The sequence below is a fragment of the Gadus macrocephalus genome, chromosome 13 (assembly GCF_031168955.1).
Source record: "Gadus macrocephalus chromosome 13, ASM3116895v1".
NCBI classification, from domain to species: Eukaryota; Metazoa; Chordata; class Actinopteri; order Gadiformes; family Gadidae; genus Gadus; species Gadus macrocephalus.
In genome coordinates this window covers 14,292,445-14,308,588 of record NC_082394.1, presented here as the reverse complement: position 1 = coordinate 14,308,588, position 16,144 = coordinate 14,292,445, and the positions used below count along the sequence as shown (strand labels likewise).

General features: G+C 44.4%; 2 protein-coding genes across 5 annotated transcripts; one reads left to right on the top strand and one right to left on the bottom strand.

Moving 5' to 3' along the window:
* Window positions 1–2,759, bottom strand: LOC132470545 (uncharacterized). The gene is made up of 3 exons (XM_060069249.1): window positions 2,635–2,759; window positions 1,792–1,932; window positions 1–1,468 (listed from the first exon to the last, which is right to left on the bottom strand). The coding sequence occupies exons 2-3, from the start codon at window positions 1,928–1,930 to the stop codon at window positions 402–404; spliced, it is 1,206 nt and encodes a 401-aa protein (XP_059925232.1). The 5' UTR covers window positions 1,931–1,932; window positions 2,635–2,759; the 3' UTR covers window positions 1–401.
* Window positions 2,760–4,018: 1,259 nt separating this feature from the next.
* Window positions 4,019–14,375, top strand: znf362a (zinc finger protein 362a). Of its 4 annotated transcripts, none has more exons than XM_060069246.1 (9): window positions 4,019–4,161; window positions 6,710–6,773; window positions 7,069–7,273; window positions 8,040–8,165; window positions 11,057–11,384; window positions 12,110–12,334; window positions 12,852–12,930; window positions 13,311–13,469; window positions 14,106–14,375. In XM_060069246.1, exons 2-9 carry the CDS (start codon window positions 6,711–6,713, stop codon window positions 14,226–14,228), a joined length of 1,308 nt encoding a protein of 435 aa, XP_059925229.1. In that variant the 5' UTR covers window positions 4,019–4,161; window position 6,710; the 3' UTR covers window positions 14,229–14,375. The 4 variants fall into 4 exon arrangements, with proteins under 4 accessions (XP_059925229.1, XP_059925227.1, XP_059925228.1 ...); XM_060069244.1 differs by having other exon boundaries at window positions 7,036–7,273; XM_060069245.1 differs by lacking the exon at window positions 4,019–4,161 and adding an exon at window positions 4,219–4,789 and having other exon boundaries at window positions 7,036–7,273.
* Window positions 14,376–16,144: the final 1,769 nt, after the last annotated feature.

Below are 16,144 nucleotides of genomic sequence, written 5' to 3'. Positions count from 1 at the left end.
CGTCTGACATTAAAAAGGATACAAATGTTTTTTACTTTTTACTTTATTTTCTCATTGTTATATTTAACAATGAGGTATCATTGTTATATGATGTCTAATTGTTAGCGTTCATGGAGCTTGCACAACATTGGAACAATCAGCAACTCTGGTTCAGTTAAGTGTCTGTCTTAGTGCAGAGCACGCCTCAGCCTGTCTCCTAGCAATATTCGTAGCTTGTGGCTACACTAAACCAGCTTACCAGGGACTTGGCTGCTTTGAAGAGTTTTATTTACAATTGACATCTAACAACCCGACCAGCTGTTGTTCCCCCCCCCCCAAAAAAAATCCACCTAGTTTTCCGTCCACATCCACCCACCAAAAACAAAGCGTGTCCTTAAAATCCAAGCCCTGAAATAGTGGTGTCACAACGCCCTTAAAACAGTCGACCTGCCCTCTCCCGACCGCCACTGTGCTAAGCAGGTCTCCAAGCACCCTTCCGCCACGGCATGCATCGTCTGAACCAGCAGCACGTTCACACTGAGGACCAGAGGCAGCGTGCACAGGGAGAGCACTCCCACCAGCCCGGTGGTGACGATCAGCCCTAGGCTGGGGACGACGTGCTGTGCCGTCTCCCGGTCCGGCCCTCGCCGTGGATCTCTGGGCGCAGACTCCGGTTCAGGCAGGGCGGGATGGGAGCAGTGAGCCACCGGTGGCTCGCTGGGCCAGCATGCGGCCGTGGGAGCCATGCAGCTGCTGCTTGTTTTCTCTGGGTCAACAGACCCGAGCTCCGGCTCCACCACCAGCCAGGGCTCCGTCGTCGGGGACAATGGCCTGACAGGTGCTGGGACAAGGTGCTGCCAACGGCTGCTCTTATTGTTGTTGCTGTTTATGTTGTTGTTGTTGTCATCACCAACATCTGTGTTGTGTTTACCCCGGCGCACCCAGGCAGCCAGCTCCCTAGCCAGGTAGAGCAGCAGCAGAAGGCTGAGGACGGCCGCCCCCCAGAAGGGCTCCACGGGGAAGGGGAACATTCTGGGCAGACAGGCTCTGAAGGAGCCCCTTGAATGTAAACACTCGGCGACCCACAGCTCCTCCAGACTCCGCCCGCTCCATCTCACCCACAGCCCCGACGCCATCCACACAGCGAGGCAGCACAGGTAGCCAATAGCGTGGCTCAGCTGCTTCCGTTTCCCCTGCCCTCTGTCCGCGTCAGCAGCACCCAGTGGGCGCGCGTCGCCCTTCTCCGAGGCTACGCTACTCTCTAGCACCTCGCACCCGACGTCATCCATGCTCTGGCAGGCGGCGCCGTCGCCGTCGCACGCCCACACTTTTCTCAGGGCAATCTCCGCTGCAACCAGGGGCGTGGCGAGGAGCAGCGCCGCCGCGTAGGTGTGTCCGAGGAAGAGTAGGAAGCGCAGGGCGATGAGGTCGCTGTGAGGGGCCAGCTGGGGCGGCCAGGGATCAGCAGTCCACAAGAAGAGGAGGAAACCTGCCGAGCACAGACACAACCAGGCTACGACTGAGAGGGGAGGAACGTCACATGCAGAGCGGGGGGATATTTTGCCTCGTGGCTACGGTGTTGGGTTCTGAGTCGCAAAAGGTCCAGGGTCTGGCCTTTGGCCTCTTAAGCAAGCCACACCCCACCCGATGCCTCAGAACAATGGTAGCGTCCAAAAGACAACTAAAACACTTAGATAAAAGCCAACGAAAACTAGGAAAGTGCATACAAATAAAATGAAGTAGAGTGGATGGCAGTGGACTGGAAGACTGGAAGACTGTTGGTGACATTGTTTTGGTGTGCAGACGACCTACCTGTGACCAGGATGTCTGTGAACATCAGCAGGCAGCAGAAGCAGAAGCTGATGATCCCCGGGAGTGCAGACAGGAAGAACAGGCTGCAAGCCAGTTTACACACTCCCAGGACCAACGCACCCTCCAGCACTCCCTCCATGGCTGCGGCGCAGTCACACACACACACACACACAAAAACAAAAAGAGGAAACACGAGAAAATAGTCACACAATTAGCCCAAAGACAAACCACACAACACACAAGCCAACATATCGACGTGCTGCAACATGTAGTAATACGGTTTAGACTGTGTGCTGGCAGGTCAGAGGCAGCTTACCTTCAGTGGTTCACATCATTTGTTTGTAGACAAAACCCTACCCAATCAATATTGGTTTGTGTACATTTGCTTTGGACCCTGAACAGCACCTCCACTTGTGTTGCAATTATTTCTTGGTGCCTCACAATAAATAGTCCCACAACGGGGTTGTATACAGTATCTTCTACAATTCCGGCTATTAAAATGTGATGCATTGCACACTGTTTGACATTATCATCCAGCATCAAGAAGAACAATAAAAACGTCCTCTAGTAGGGAACCCAGCAGAGAGCCTCATTGTGGACAAACTCTGTTGCCATACCATGATTCCCACGGTATTTACTGGTCTTTTGGCTCTTTATGTAAACTCACGCAAACACAACATGTCATCAAACTCTGACATTCAAACTCCTATTGGACTGCAGTGCTCAGCCAGGAAAGTGTTTTCTACATGGTGGTCTATGTTCTCAACATTGCCTGTCAACATAACAGCTAGGCTGATACTTTACTGTGAAAATAAGTGTGTGTGTGTGGTGTCTGTCTCTTACCTGTCCTCACAGGAGCCTCACAGAGAACGGCATGTCAATATGAACCTCAAATGGTTCATCCTCTTTCTTCCCATCCCTTTCGCTCCGCCCTAATACCCACCCCTCAACCCCGCCCCTAAACACACACACACACACACACACACACACACACACACACACACACACACACACACACACACACACACACACACACACACACACACACACACACCATGGTGTGTGTGTTTGTGTGTGTATTTCTGCTGTGGCTGCACCTGGCCTGGGTTAAGGTGAGAGCACATATGCATTGTGGAGGGTGTGTGCTATTTGAGAACAGCCCTGGGAAACCTGTCCAACAAGAACCGACACTGTGCATAATGTGTGAGCATGCAGGCTTGCATGTGTGTATGCATGCGTGTACGTTGATGTAGACATAGTAGTAACTTAACTATAACATTTTGGGAAAATATCAAGTTGTAGTTGGATAAACACCTACATAGTTTTGCAGGTGCCTTACCTATAACCAGGGTCGCCGCTGGCCGTTTCGGTCCCCTACGCGGGCGGAGGGGGGGGGGGGGGGGGGTTATACAATTAAGAACAAACAGGGAGGGGGGGGGGGTTATACAATTAAGAACAAACAACGGTGGGCCTCTTCATAACTAATTTACATATTTTTCATTCATTAATGTATTTTTATTTTTTTACAAACCTTAATTTTTGGTGCCCCCCTCAGGTACTTGGTGCCCTACGCACTCTGCGTACTCTGCGTATAGGGAGCGGCGGGCCTGCCTATAACATAATGATTGTGCGCAAACTACTCAATAGGCTTACTCTGTTGAGCGGATTCGAGTAGCCAACAACACAGCACTGCCATCTTCTGCTGAGCTAAGCATAGAGCATATTAGATGATGCTTTGCAGTCTGTTTTGGTTTTGAAGCAGGTGGTCGGATTAGACTTCATATCATTATGTAAATGTCCATCGCACTCACAATTGTGATGTTGTTGAAGTACTAAATATTGATTTAAATATGTGTAATTATTTAATATTTGTTGAAAGAGTGCGTTTTATGAACACATTTCACAAGCTTTTCAAAATTTTCGCGATTTTCTAGTGAAACAGTTAATCACTTAAATGGCCATCTACTCCAACACATAAAGCTTAGGTGACCACCTTGTGCGATTCACTGCACAACACCTGAACTCTGTTCAGGTGTTGCAAAATAATTCAATACGTTTGCTCTTCAGTGAACAGCCAACGTTTCGTTTGAATTATTATCAAAAATGTAGTTCTGATTTTAGTACAATGGTGGGGTTTAAGGAGTCATATAGGTTGCATAGAATGAACCACATTTCAAATGTCCATTTGGTTACCCCAAAACGGGCTAAACAGTTTGCTGTGAAATCTTTCAACCTACTAGTGAGCGATGCGGCGCTTGCAGCACCCAGAAGTGAACAGCAGGCGACCCGGAAGGTCTGAACTCGGACTGAAGGCGAGCAGTAAAAGAACCAGCAAGCTTTTATAATTTGTATCTTCTATCAAGGGTTCAGGTATGTGCTTCTGCCTATGCATTTATCGTTGCTATTTTAGCCATGTGTGCATCATGCAGTTGTCAACGCTTCGTTGTGGATATTATTTGAGTAATAAAAAGTTGAATTTAAATCATGTTTTTAAAACATTATATATCATGAAGACTGCGTTTTATCCAGTAATGCGAGCAGGAAGATTGGAATACGCTAAATTAAAAGGACAAGCAGTTATTTTAAAGAGTGGCGCGGAATGCAGCTGCAATTATGATAACGCAATGCATTCTGTAAGGCATGGTGATTGTTGTAGGAAGTGTCCAGTTTTTTTCTCTCTCTCAAGCCGGGCTATTCAAATCTGCAAATCAAAGTAAACAATCATCCCTACACTTAATGCAAATAGACGGGTGACACACCCGAGTGCAAGACGATCATTTGAATACATCAGGCTATACATCTTGTATAATTTGGGATCTGCAGAATATGGCGTCCTGTCCTTATAAAAATAAGACAGGCTGCCATTTTTGTTTTCCTTTTGTCTGAATTTTTTAATAAACTGTCTGAGAATGTGGGAGAGGCTGTGAGGAGAGCCGATGGGAGGATTGTATGTGTTTGGCGCTCCACGATGCTTGATTTAAGATGCTGCCGAGTGTTGGTGTGCATTTGTTTTCTATCTGTTGTGTAGATTCATGATATGGTTTTTCATAATAACCCTTGCATTGATGGTAACTATAGTTTTTGACGCGTTTATGTCGATCGGTATTGAATATGTAATATAGATAACTATGCATGCAGTTGGTGATTCGTATAAGTTAAATACGTTAAATTCACGCTACTATGACCGAGTTTTACACGATGTTAGTGGGATTTTGGAAATTGACATACGCCTGTAGTCAGACACAAAATTAGCATATGTATAAACTCTCCTATAGGTGGATTTAGTGTAGGCTATCTATTGATTGACCTATATTTTTAGCTTTTTGGTGATAGATATTGGAATGTGGACATTGGACAATAATGTTATTATATCCTCCAGACAAAATGCTTAGTGCCACAAATTATTTCATCATTCCCTTAATATAAATGCATACAATAATCCATATAAATACTTGGGACAGACAATAAAAACAACTTGTCAAAATCAAATCTAGTAGTCTATCAGTATTTAGGAACTTTCTCCTCTGCCAACAGTACGAAAAAAGAAAAGAAAAAGCCACTTTATGCAGCTTTCCTAGTTCATTTCATCCAGAACGGTCTTAACCTTAAATATCCCATCTGAAACCCTGTGCTGCAAGTCGATTCCCACTACAACGAGTCAACAGAGCTAGATAAACATGGCATATTGGACCCTGTTGATTCTTCTGGTCTCTTCTGGGACTTCTCCCTGGAGGCACAGAACCTCCAGGAAGTGAAATCGACACCCACTGGCATCACTAGAGAAATATTCTGTGGGGTTTACGCGCGTACCCCTGGACATATCATTTTTGTTTCTCTTGGCTCAAGGCTACGGGCGCTGCTACGCTTCTGCTAAGTCAAACAGACTTTGGAATGGCAAATCGTGCCAAAGAAGGCAATGCAAAATGTCATATAAAGAAAAAAAAAAGAGTATAATGAAAGGCCATGGAAAGAAACAACAGACCATGGAAGGAAATATCTTTTGAGCGTGCAGCATTGTCTGGCCTGGGCTTTTTCAATAGATCAAAAAATAAATGTATACGGAATGAATTCATTTTTTGATCTCCATTTATGTTACGGCAAATATTTTTTGGGGGTTTCGTGTCGTGAAATATTCATAGCAAGCTATAAGCCACAAATGAACTGAAAAAACCAACATAATTCTTGCCACCATCATTACCCAACACAGTAATGTGTGCGCTACATAACGGCCTGTCTTTATCCAAGTTACAATTTATTTCATCACTGACCTCTTGGCAGAGTTAATACGTCATCGAGGTCTTTGTGATGCTGAGTTTCTAAGGTAACTCTTTTAGGGGAAAACGAGTCCACCTACATGGTGATGGTAAAGAGACGAGGGACTCCAGGGCCTGGATAAGGGTCAGGGAGACCTGGTGAAACACTTTAGATAACACTTTAAAGTATTCCACAACTAGCCTGTGTAATCTTTCAAGGGCTAATCTCTACAAAGAGAGAAACACATATGGTCGTGGTAAGAAATCCCAAAACAAAGGGAAAAAGCAACTCACCTGGCAAAAAGGTTACAACATTATATCCCTGTATTACAAACTGTAAAGTCTTGCTTTTCAGAATTTTGATCTGATTCAGTTATTCCTTAAGACAAATGCATGAATGCAACTGTCCGCATTTTGATTGGAACAACTTGTTTAATGCAAAAATTATAAGATCGATTTTTTTTCTATTTAAATCTATAAAAACACTTGCAATGGGAAATTCAGAGACAGAATTACAGATGGTATTAGATAAGATAAACAGCCGCTGTGCCACAAAACATCTCACAAATTGCACCAGAAGCATGTTTGCCATTTGTCTAATGTACCTCTGAAATGTCTGACATGAATAACTATTTATCCTTATTAACATGCCATTCATATTTCAGAATGGCTGAACCTCGCTTTAACAACCCCTATTTTTGGCCTCCACCTCCTTCTATGACTGGCCAGGTAGGATTCAGGAGTCGATGTTCAATTCATTCATAAGTGAGAAACGATGAACCAAAAAAAGCAAAGGAATTAAGTAAAAAAAACGACAGTATATTTGTGTTGCTAGGATGTTTTGTATAGAGTTCTCCCGCTTTAACTGTGCAGACCTTGATTCCCAGGAGGTCAAAAACAATTCAAGTAACAACCAATAGAGCACACACATACCAAGACCACGAAACTGATGGCTATTCTCTTGTCACAAATGTTGCTCCCTGCCTGTCAGCTGGATAACCTAGTCTTGATCAATAAAATCAAGGAGCAGCTGATGACGGAGAAGATCAGGGCCCAACACCTGCCGCCCGCCGCCGTCCCCTCCCAGCAGCCCTTGCTGGTGCAGACGGACGGCGGCCAGCACGGGATGTCCATTCCTAAAGCCCAGCAGATGCCGGGGCTCCACCCCCACAGCCCTTCCCCACCAGACATTGCCCTGCACGCCCGCCCCGCCTCCAGCTCCGTCTCAGGTGCTCCTGCCCCCCCCCCCCCTCCCTTCAATCCTGCAGCCATCAATGTCCTTGCCACCGGGCTCTGATATGTTTTTGTGATTTGCCTTGAGATTTAAAGATTTATGGAATGTCTTTAACATCCGTAGCTGCTTTGTATGTGATCACAAAGCTCAGTGGTTAACGCCGGAGCCTCACAGGGAGATTATCAGAGTTCCACTGGAACGTGTGTGTGTGTGTGTGTGTGTGTGTGTGTGTGTGTGTGTGTGTGTGTGTGTGTGTGTGTGTGTGTGTGTGTGTGTGTGTGTGTGTGTGTGTGTGTGTGTGTGTGTGTGTGTGTGTGTGGAGTCTGCATGTTAGCATGGTCTTGTGGGTTTCCTCCTTCATGCTCTGGGTTCCTTATACCTCAATACATGTTGTTGTACTTGTACTCAAGTAATGTTATGGTATCTAGCATGTTAGGGTACTTCACATGATAGGGTACTTAGCATGGTATGTTACCTAGCATGTAATGCACATGGAATGTTACTTTACCCAACATCTAATCCTTCTTGACGCGTTAGGGTACTTGGCATGATAGATTACCTAGCATAATGGAGTTTTTTTGGTTACCTAGCATGTTATGGGACCTAGCACGTTAGAGTACTTGGCATGTTATGCTACTCTAAAGATGGTGATCAATCAACCCATTCATGGTATAATCTGGATCTTGGCAGTGAAGGCATTTTGATATATGACGTCCTTGTCTGGTAAAATGTGTTAGTCTAATGTTGCTCTTCTTCTACAGGCAGAATCCTGGGAGACGTAAACTTAAATCTGGATGACAAGGCCGCTATCAAAGCCAGAGGATTGTGGGAAGACTGGCATTTGCGTCAAATCATTGAACAACCTTCTAGAACAAACCACCTATCAGGTAAACTGGTCATTTTACTTAAACCAAGTAGTTTGGTATATTAGATTTTTATTTCAACATTATTTAATCAGGAGCGGTTGACTCCACACAAGCTCCTCTTTGTAAAAACAACATAAATAAGTTAGTTAATAACTAAGTACATGATGATACAGTGAAAATAGAGATAGACCGATAGGTTTTTTTCAGGGCCGATACCGATACCGATTATTAGTAGTCAAGGGGGCCGATAACCGATATTTTGAGCCGATATTAATTTACAGAAAAAGGGAAAATATTGGCGTCAAAATTTTGAATAATACAAACTCCAACACTTAACTTCATTTAAATGCCTTTAAGCATATGTTTAATAAAAACAACAGCTTATCAGATTTGCAACATAACACATTTAAACAAATAAATGGCTCCCTAAAATTTTCCTGAACTGAACTGAGATGTTAATCTTTTACAACTGAAAATTTAAATAAATAAATAGTTCCCTACCTAAATAGCCATTATTGCCAGACAGTTTTCTCTCAGACAGACGGTGCTTTGCTGTCAGTTTCTCATGTGGCACACACACACACACACACACACACACACACACACACACACACACACACACACACACACACACACACACACACACACACACACACACACACACACACACACACACACACACACACTATCAATATTATCAGGAACCTTGTTTCAACCGTTTAAAAACACTAAATAGCCTACAGCATCTACACATTTAATAATCAGTGTTTATCATAGGAACAGACAGCTGCTGCTAACGTATTGGGCCTCACAGTAACGTCAGTAGTCGTGAGTTGTAGAGTTTTGCTACAGTCTGCTGAGCGTCTAGAGTAGAGTTTAGATTTTCTGCCTGAGCCCGAACCCGACCCGATATTTCCCACCACTGTCCTCGGACCGGACCGGGCCTTTGATCGACGATTTTTTATTTGTTTTTTTTGGCCTAATCTGAGGAGAAATCGATGCCATAAACAGAAATATTATAGGCCTTTATTACACTGGTCTTCTCAATGCCGTGGAACGCTCCGTTCACTTGCATGGGTAGTAGTCCGGTGACTTGTCAACCCCAGCGTCTTCCGTTGCTAAGCGACGTCACCGTCTTTGCGGACAAATTATTTGTCTACTGATCAACACTACGAATGCTGGTAACGAATAAATTGTAAAAAGACACACCATGTGAAGTTATTTTTTTGTTTTGGCAAGTAGCCGTGTAATGAGCAGGATAATGTATAGAACGTCGCCGGTCATTATCGAAAATAAGCCCCATCAGGGCGAAGCAAGACACCTTCGCTGCGCGTCGGGGTACTGTTCGCCCTGTCGGGGCTTATTTTCCCGACAATGACCGGTGTTCTATACATTATCCCTTGCATATATATTTAGCTGAGTAGGCCTAGTAACAAATGTGTACAAAGTTACATAATGTATTAAAATAAATGTAGGGTTGAAATCGGGCTCGGGCTCATAATTACAGTTAATGTGTCGGGTCGGGCCGGGCTCGGACAGAACGTGCACGGGCTCGGGCCGGGTCGGGCTTGATTTTCTGGGCCCGATCTAAACCCTAGTCTAGAGCCAGAGAAGGAGAAAGCGGACCACTGGGCTAACGTCACGCTAAAAGCTAATCAGCCTTCACCTTAAAGCCGGGTTCGAGGGGCTCCATGGTTACGCAGTTGGATAGCGCATTACACAGTTGTAGAAATATAACCACAGCTTAACGTGCTTCCCTGCAATAAAACTGGACTGAATTGAGTTTATTAGGTTTTTTATTCTCTCCCTCACACACAGACTTCTACTATCACAGACTATTTACATATCGATATTATCAGCAACCTTGTTTCGAGTGATTAACGGACTGCGAGCGAGCAGACTATCACAGACTATTTCCATATCGATATGGAAATAGTCTGTGATAGTAGAAGTCTGTGTGTGAGGGAGAGAGTAAAAACCTAATAAACTCAATTCAGTCCAGAGCATGTTTCGATAACGTTAATGGGCTCACAGTAATGTTACTGTGTGTGAGAGCACTCTGCATGCACAGCTTTCACTGCTGATTGGCTGTTACCCGTCGTGGCTCTGCGTGTAACCAGAGCGTGTAACCAATCAGATGGTGCTGTGGGTGGGACTATGCTGGAGATAGCGTAGTGACAGCAGACAGAGAGGCGCGGCTGCATCAGAGCCAAAATAACCCAGTTTTAAATTGATCTCTTATCGGCCGTCGGATCAAAAAAAAAAGGCAGATGCCGATATGCGTCAAAATGCCGAATATCGGCGCCGATAATCGGCCCGGCCGATAATCGGTAGATCCCTGAAATAAACACTACAATAAGCATTTGCAAACACTTTCTTCCTTAACGTTTAAATTAATAAAAAATGCTCTGAATTGATCATAATGTATGAGAGAATCTAGATTTATAGATACCTGCAGTCCATTCCCAGAATATGCACCAGATATACTAAAGGCAGTTTTACCAAGATCTGAGAAACACTTTGGATTAATTTAATCAAGAAGAAACCCCCCCTTACCTTTCTTATGCAATACAATAAAGATTCCCCTGAGGCATGCTCTGAAGTCCCGCCCACTCTCTCTTTCCAATAATGCACATGTGGAGCATCCTATTCCAGGCGCTCTGTCGTCGGATGGGAACGCCTGCGATTGTGGTCAGACCTAGCATGGACACAAAGAAAAGCATCTGTGTCACCCTCTGAAATGCATGCTTTGAAAAAAATAATGTATAAGCTAATTGTTGAACCCTGCTGTTGTATCTCAAATATGATTGATGTTTCTAAAAGAATGAGAAGATGAGAAAACGTTTTGAGATGATTTTAGTGTGCTTTTTGACAATTTCCACATTTGACTCTCCGTTATGTTCACCAAAAAGGCGTAGCGTTGGCATCCAGAACGGGCAACCTCAATGCCTCTGATGTCATCACGCCCACCACGCCCACCTCCAGCAGCCAGAGCCGGATGGGCGGCTCCTCCTCGCCTCACCTCAACTCGGGGTTGGCCGGTTGCCATGGCATGGAGCCCATCAAAACCAACGGGGGCCTGGCAGGGCTTCTCGGACCCCCACCCAAGATGGAAAGAGGCCGTAAAAAGATCAAGGCGGAGAACGGGAACTCTCCACTTCTGGTGGTGCCCTATCCTCTACTGGCCTCTGGAAACGACCAGTGTGTCTCCTTCACAGCCAAAGAGGGCAAGACCTACAGGTACTGGGGTTTGTGGGGTCGGTTTTGATTTTGTACCCACAAATGCAAATACGTTTGACCTTCCTTTGGCCTCCCGTCAACACAAACATTATCACCGAAAACACAAAGATTGTGATCCAGGCCACAGTGGCGATTGCCTGGAGACCATTCTGATCACGTGACCTTCTGTTTCACCACAAAGGTTAGACTAAACCTCCTGCCGCCCACACAGGTTTCCAGAAATTAAAACTTAATCGGGGCCCAACAGGAACTTTTTTGTCAACATTAGTATAATAAACCCATCCATATGTGTAGTTATTGCAGAAAAAGAATCAATTACAAATATTAAACAAGTGCAAGATTATGAACTAGCGGACCTTCTCTACTGGATTGTTGCACTGACTGGCTGAAGGGCTCTTTCCGTCAAGGCAGGTCCATTGAAATCTATGTGCGTGGCTAGTGGTCCAGACTGATCCATGCTGCGAAACAAAATATGAGGTCACGTGGTCAGCATTGCCTCCAAGGTACCAAATCGCTGGTATGAATGGGCAACACGTTGCCACGAAAACTGAATTTTTCCTTTTTACTAGTATGCACATGGCCTTCAACAGTTCAGGTTACAATAGAAGAAGCTAGTTTGTAAATGTCTATCTGTTGTGTGTGTGGATCTGTTCTTGAATGTATGTGTATTCTTTGTAACTCTAGTTGTTCTGTTTTGGATTTCTCTTTGCCCTCATCTTCCACAGGTGTAAAGTTTGTCCGTTGACCTTCTTCTGCAAGTCCGACATGCAGATGCACTCCAAGACCCACACGGAGGCCAAGGCACACAAGTGTCCCCATTGTACCAAGTCCTTCGCCAACGCCTCCTACCTTGCACAGCACCTGCGCATCCACTTAGGGGTCAAGCCCTACCACTGCTCCTACTGCGAGAAGTGTTTCCGCCAGCTCTCTCACCTGCAGCAGCACACCAGGTAGGGCTGCTCCATTATGGAAAAAAAATCATAATCACGATGACAATGGTCATATTTATATTGTGATTATTCAATTTATTATTTTTGAGTTTGAAAACACAATGCATTTATTCTGCAGTTCTCTCCAAAAAAACACTTTGTAACTGAGAACTTTGAAATTTCGAAAATGTAAAAATCGAAAATAATTTACAAAAAAGTATCCAGATGTTCATTTTTGCAATTTCTCTGAAATAATTAATGAATTAAACAAAATACTGAAGGATAATAAATAAAAATCGGTTCAACTCGATTTTATGAATTTCGAGATCAACCTGGCTTTAAAGACAAACATACCCAGATAAAATAAGCACAGAAGATACTTGTTGTCATAGTGCTGGATTATGTGCCACAGTCTATGTTTGTGATTTGTTTCATACACTGGGATTATTCTTTGGAATGCTAGAGGATATTAATGTATATAAAACAAACGATGATAGCACAAATCCTTGTGTGAAATTATTGTGTTGATTTCCTCCAGAATCCACACTGGTGATCGGCCCTATAAGTGTCTTCATCCAGGGTGCGACAAAGCATTCACTCAGCTCTCCAATCTACAGGTAACCATCGCCAAAGATAGAATCATTCCCACCTCACACAACTCCCATTACACTATTAATTCATATTTCTCTAACTCAATTGTATAAAGGTGCGCTGTTATTTTATAGAATGGGTCACAACATGACAAGGAATATTAAACATAAGGATAATTCAAAATCCCACAGGATAGAACCCAAATGAGACTCTGTGTGTTGCTGCACAGAAGCTGCAATAATAAACTCATCTTGTGATCCTCTTAAATTCAACACCATTCATAGTAGGTGGTTTTGTTGCATGATGTGTTCTTGGTTCACCTTCTGTCGCGCTATCCTGCAATGACCCACACAAACTATAAATATAAAGCGTTTGTGTTTTTTTTTATGTGTTTTCCTCTCACCAGTCTCACCAGAGGCAACACAATAAAGACAAGCCCTTCAAGTGTTCCAATTGTTTCCGTGCCTACTCTGACGCTGCGTCCCTCCAGATCCACCTGTCTGTACACGCCATCAAAAATGCAAAGGCCTACTGCTGCAGCATGTGTGGCAGAGCATACACCTCTGTAAGTTACCCCCACCCCCCCATACACCTCTGTAAGTTACCCCCACCCCCCCAGCCGTACTCACTTGAAGCTATTGCATGCAGGAGTCAGCTCTCTCTGTGTGTGTGTGTGTGTGTGTGTGTGTGTGTGTGTGTGTGTGTGTGTGTGTGTGTGTGTGTGTGTGTGTGTGTGTGTGTGTGTGTGTGTGTGTGTGTGTGTGTGTGTGTGTGTGTGTGTGTGTGTGGCTTTTTGTATTATTTGTTATAAGGGGTCCTTAATCCATTAGGAACCCTATTGCATTAGTTAGTATTTTCTCCTGACAAAATCGTCCATATTGGCTGCACAGGCTGCGGCTCCGGGGCAGAGCGTGTGGAGGAAATGCAGGATGTCATGTTTGAATCAAACCGCAACCAAACGTATTGCGAGACATCAAATCAAGTCCACTTTGATGTATGCATAAGGCCATGCTCGTCATATGTAGGACCCAGTTATCGTTGCTTGCCACTATATTTATTTGATGTATACCTTTTTGTTTTGTTATAACCATTGTTGTTTGGTTGTTCTTAGTTTTTGTCTTTGTTTTTATGGTTTTTGTGCTGAGTGTTGTCTTTAGTGTTGTTGTTGATGTTGTTAAGAGCAGTCCTCTTGCCCCCCCAGGAGACCTACCTAATGAAGCACATGTCCAAGCACACGGTGGTGGAGCACCTGGTGAACCAGCAGCACTCCCCACAGCAGAGGACCGAGTCCCCCGTCATCCCCATCCGCATCTCCCTCATCTGAGACGCATCCCCTCCCTGCCTCTCTCACTCTCTCTGGCACTATCCCTCTATGACTGTCTGTCTCTCTGTCTGTCTGTCTGTCTGTCTGTCTGTCTGTCTGTCTGTCTGTCTGTTGCTCTCTGTGTCTGTCTGTCTGTCTGTTGCTCTCTGTGTCTGTCTGTTTGTCTCTGACTGTCTCTCTCTTTCCATCCACCTGTCGCTCTGTGTCTGTCCATTTTGTCTGTCTGTTTCTCTCTCTCTGTCTGTCTCTCAGGGTGCACTCACATTAGGCCATCTGGCCGTGGCCGTTGGCCGTTTTCACACCTAACCGTGCTCAACTGGCCCCATTGTTCTCTGGCCTGCACTCACACTAGGCCATCTGGCCGTGGCCGTTGGCCGTCGCAACTGTGGCCTGGCCACGGTAGGCTCTTGTACATACGCCATCACGTCGTAATACGTCATCACCAAGCGTCCGCTGCACGGACCATAATAAAGTCTGCCGCCAGTCAGAGTTTTAACAACAATGGACAACAATGCAGAGAACGCAGTTCGCACTTTGCTAAGTCTGTTGCTTATTTTAAAATATGTTTACCGTTTAATGGGAAAGAAGGCTCGTCGCCTTTATTATGCCCATGGTCGTCGCATGGACTATACGTCATCCGGCTCAGGTTGCGTAGCCGTGCGTGTGCGCGTGTCGGCTCATTAGCATCTGTACCGTAGCAGCCTGTACCGTAGCAGCACACCTCTCCCAAGTGGCCAAATTGGCCTGGCCTGGCCAGACTGGCCACACTCACACTGGCAGATTTGAGCACGGTTAGGTGCGAAAACGGCAACGGCCACGGCCAGATGGCCTAGTGTGAGTGCACCCTCATTGTGTCTGTCCCTGTCTCACCAGAGACCTCTCCTGTGAACTCCAGCCCCACCAACTCTTCACTCGTCCTCTTCAACCTTAATGTTTATATATATCATATATATATATATATAAATATATTTTGTTTTTCTTTACTTGCCAGATTGTATAGTGTACCTTTTTATATAGAGGTACTATTTTAATAAGTATACAATTTTTTTGTCTTTCTTGCTGTGCATATATGGTATTATTGGGGATATCCAAAGATGAATATAACAGCACTTTGAGGCCTAGAAATGATAGGCCTAGAATTTTTAATCCTACCTTATAGAAAACAAATCTATTGCTCTAGGCAGCTACCTGGAAAGTGTCTCAATTCTGTGTAACGACTTGTGCTTTTGTTATAGTCCTCTCTTGGGTAACTTTGAGTCAAGCCAATGCAAACATTATATTTGCATCAGAGACCTTGTCCTCATCTCTGCAGTTCGAATAGGAAGCGTTTATATCAAGTGTGTTGATTTAACCTGTGCCATGTTTTCATGTTACACCTTTTATTTTGTTTACTTTTTGTCGCAATGATATTCACATCAAGTGTTGGTCAGTGTTGTATCAAAGTATTCTCAGCACCATCTTCAAGTGTCTGGTTTGTTTCAAAGAGTCCGTCTTTGGTTTACTTTTTGCTCACACCTTCAGTTGTTCTGCGTTCCGAGTTGTTGCCAGCCTTACATTCCAGTATTACTGTCACAGCGAGTGTCAGAAACTCTTGTTCTCAAAGAGTTTTTTCATCTGTTGGTTTAAAAAAGATGAATCAAAGAGTTAAACTCCCTGAATTGTTTTTGTCTATTGGCCCTAACCAGTATAGCCCCTTGGCAAGTCATCCTAATATTTTATATTTGTGTTGTTATCCATTGAATGATGCACTTAATGTACTTTTAATCCATATTGTACATAATTGGGTGTGCGTAGTAGAAATGTTTTGGCAAAAGAAAAAGGTAACTTCAGTAATTGTCATATATCCAAGAAGCAGACTGTCTTCTGACTTTAGGAGATCAGAGAGTCTCATACGGCCCGTTCTCACATAAAGACAT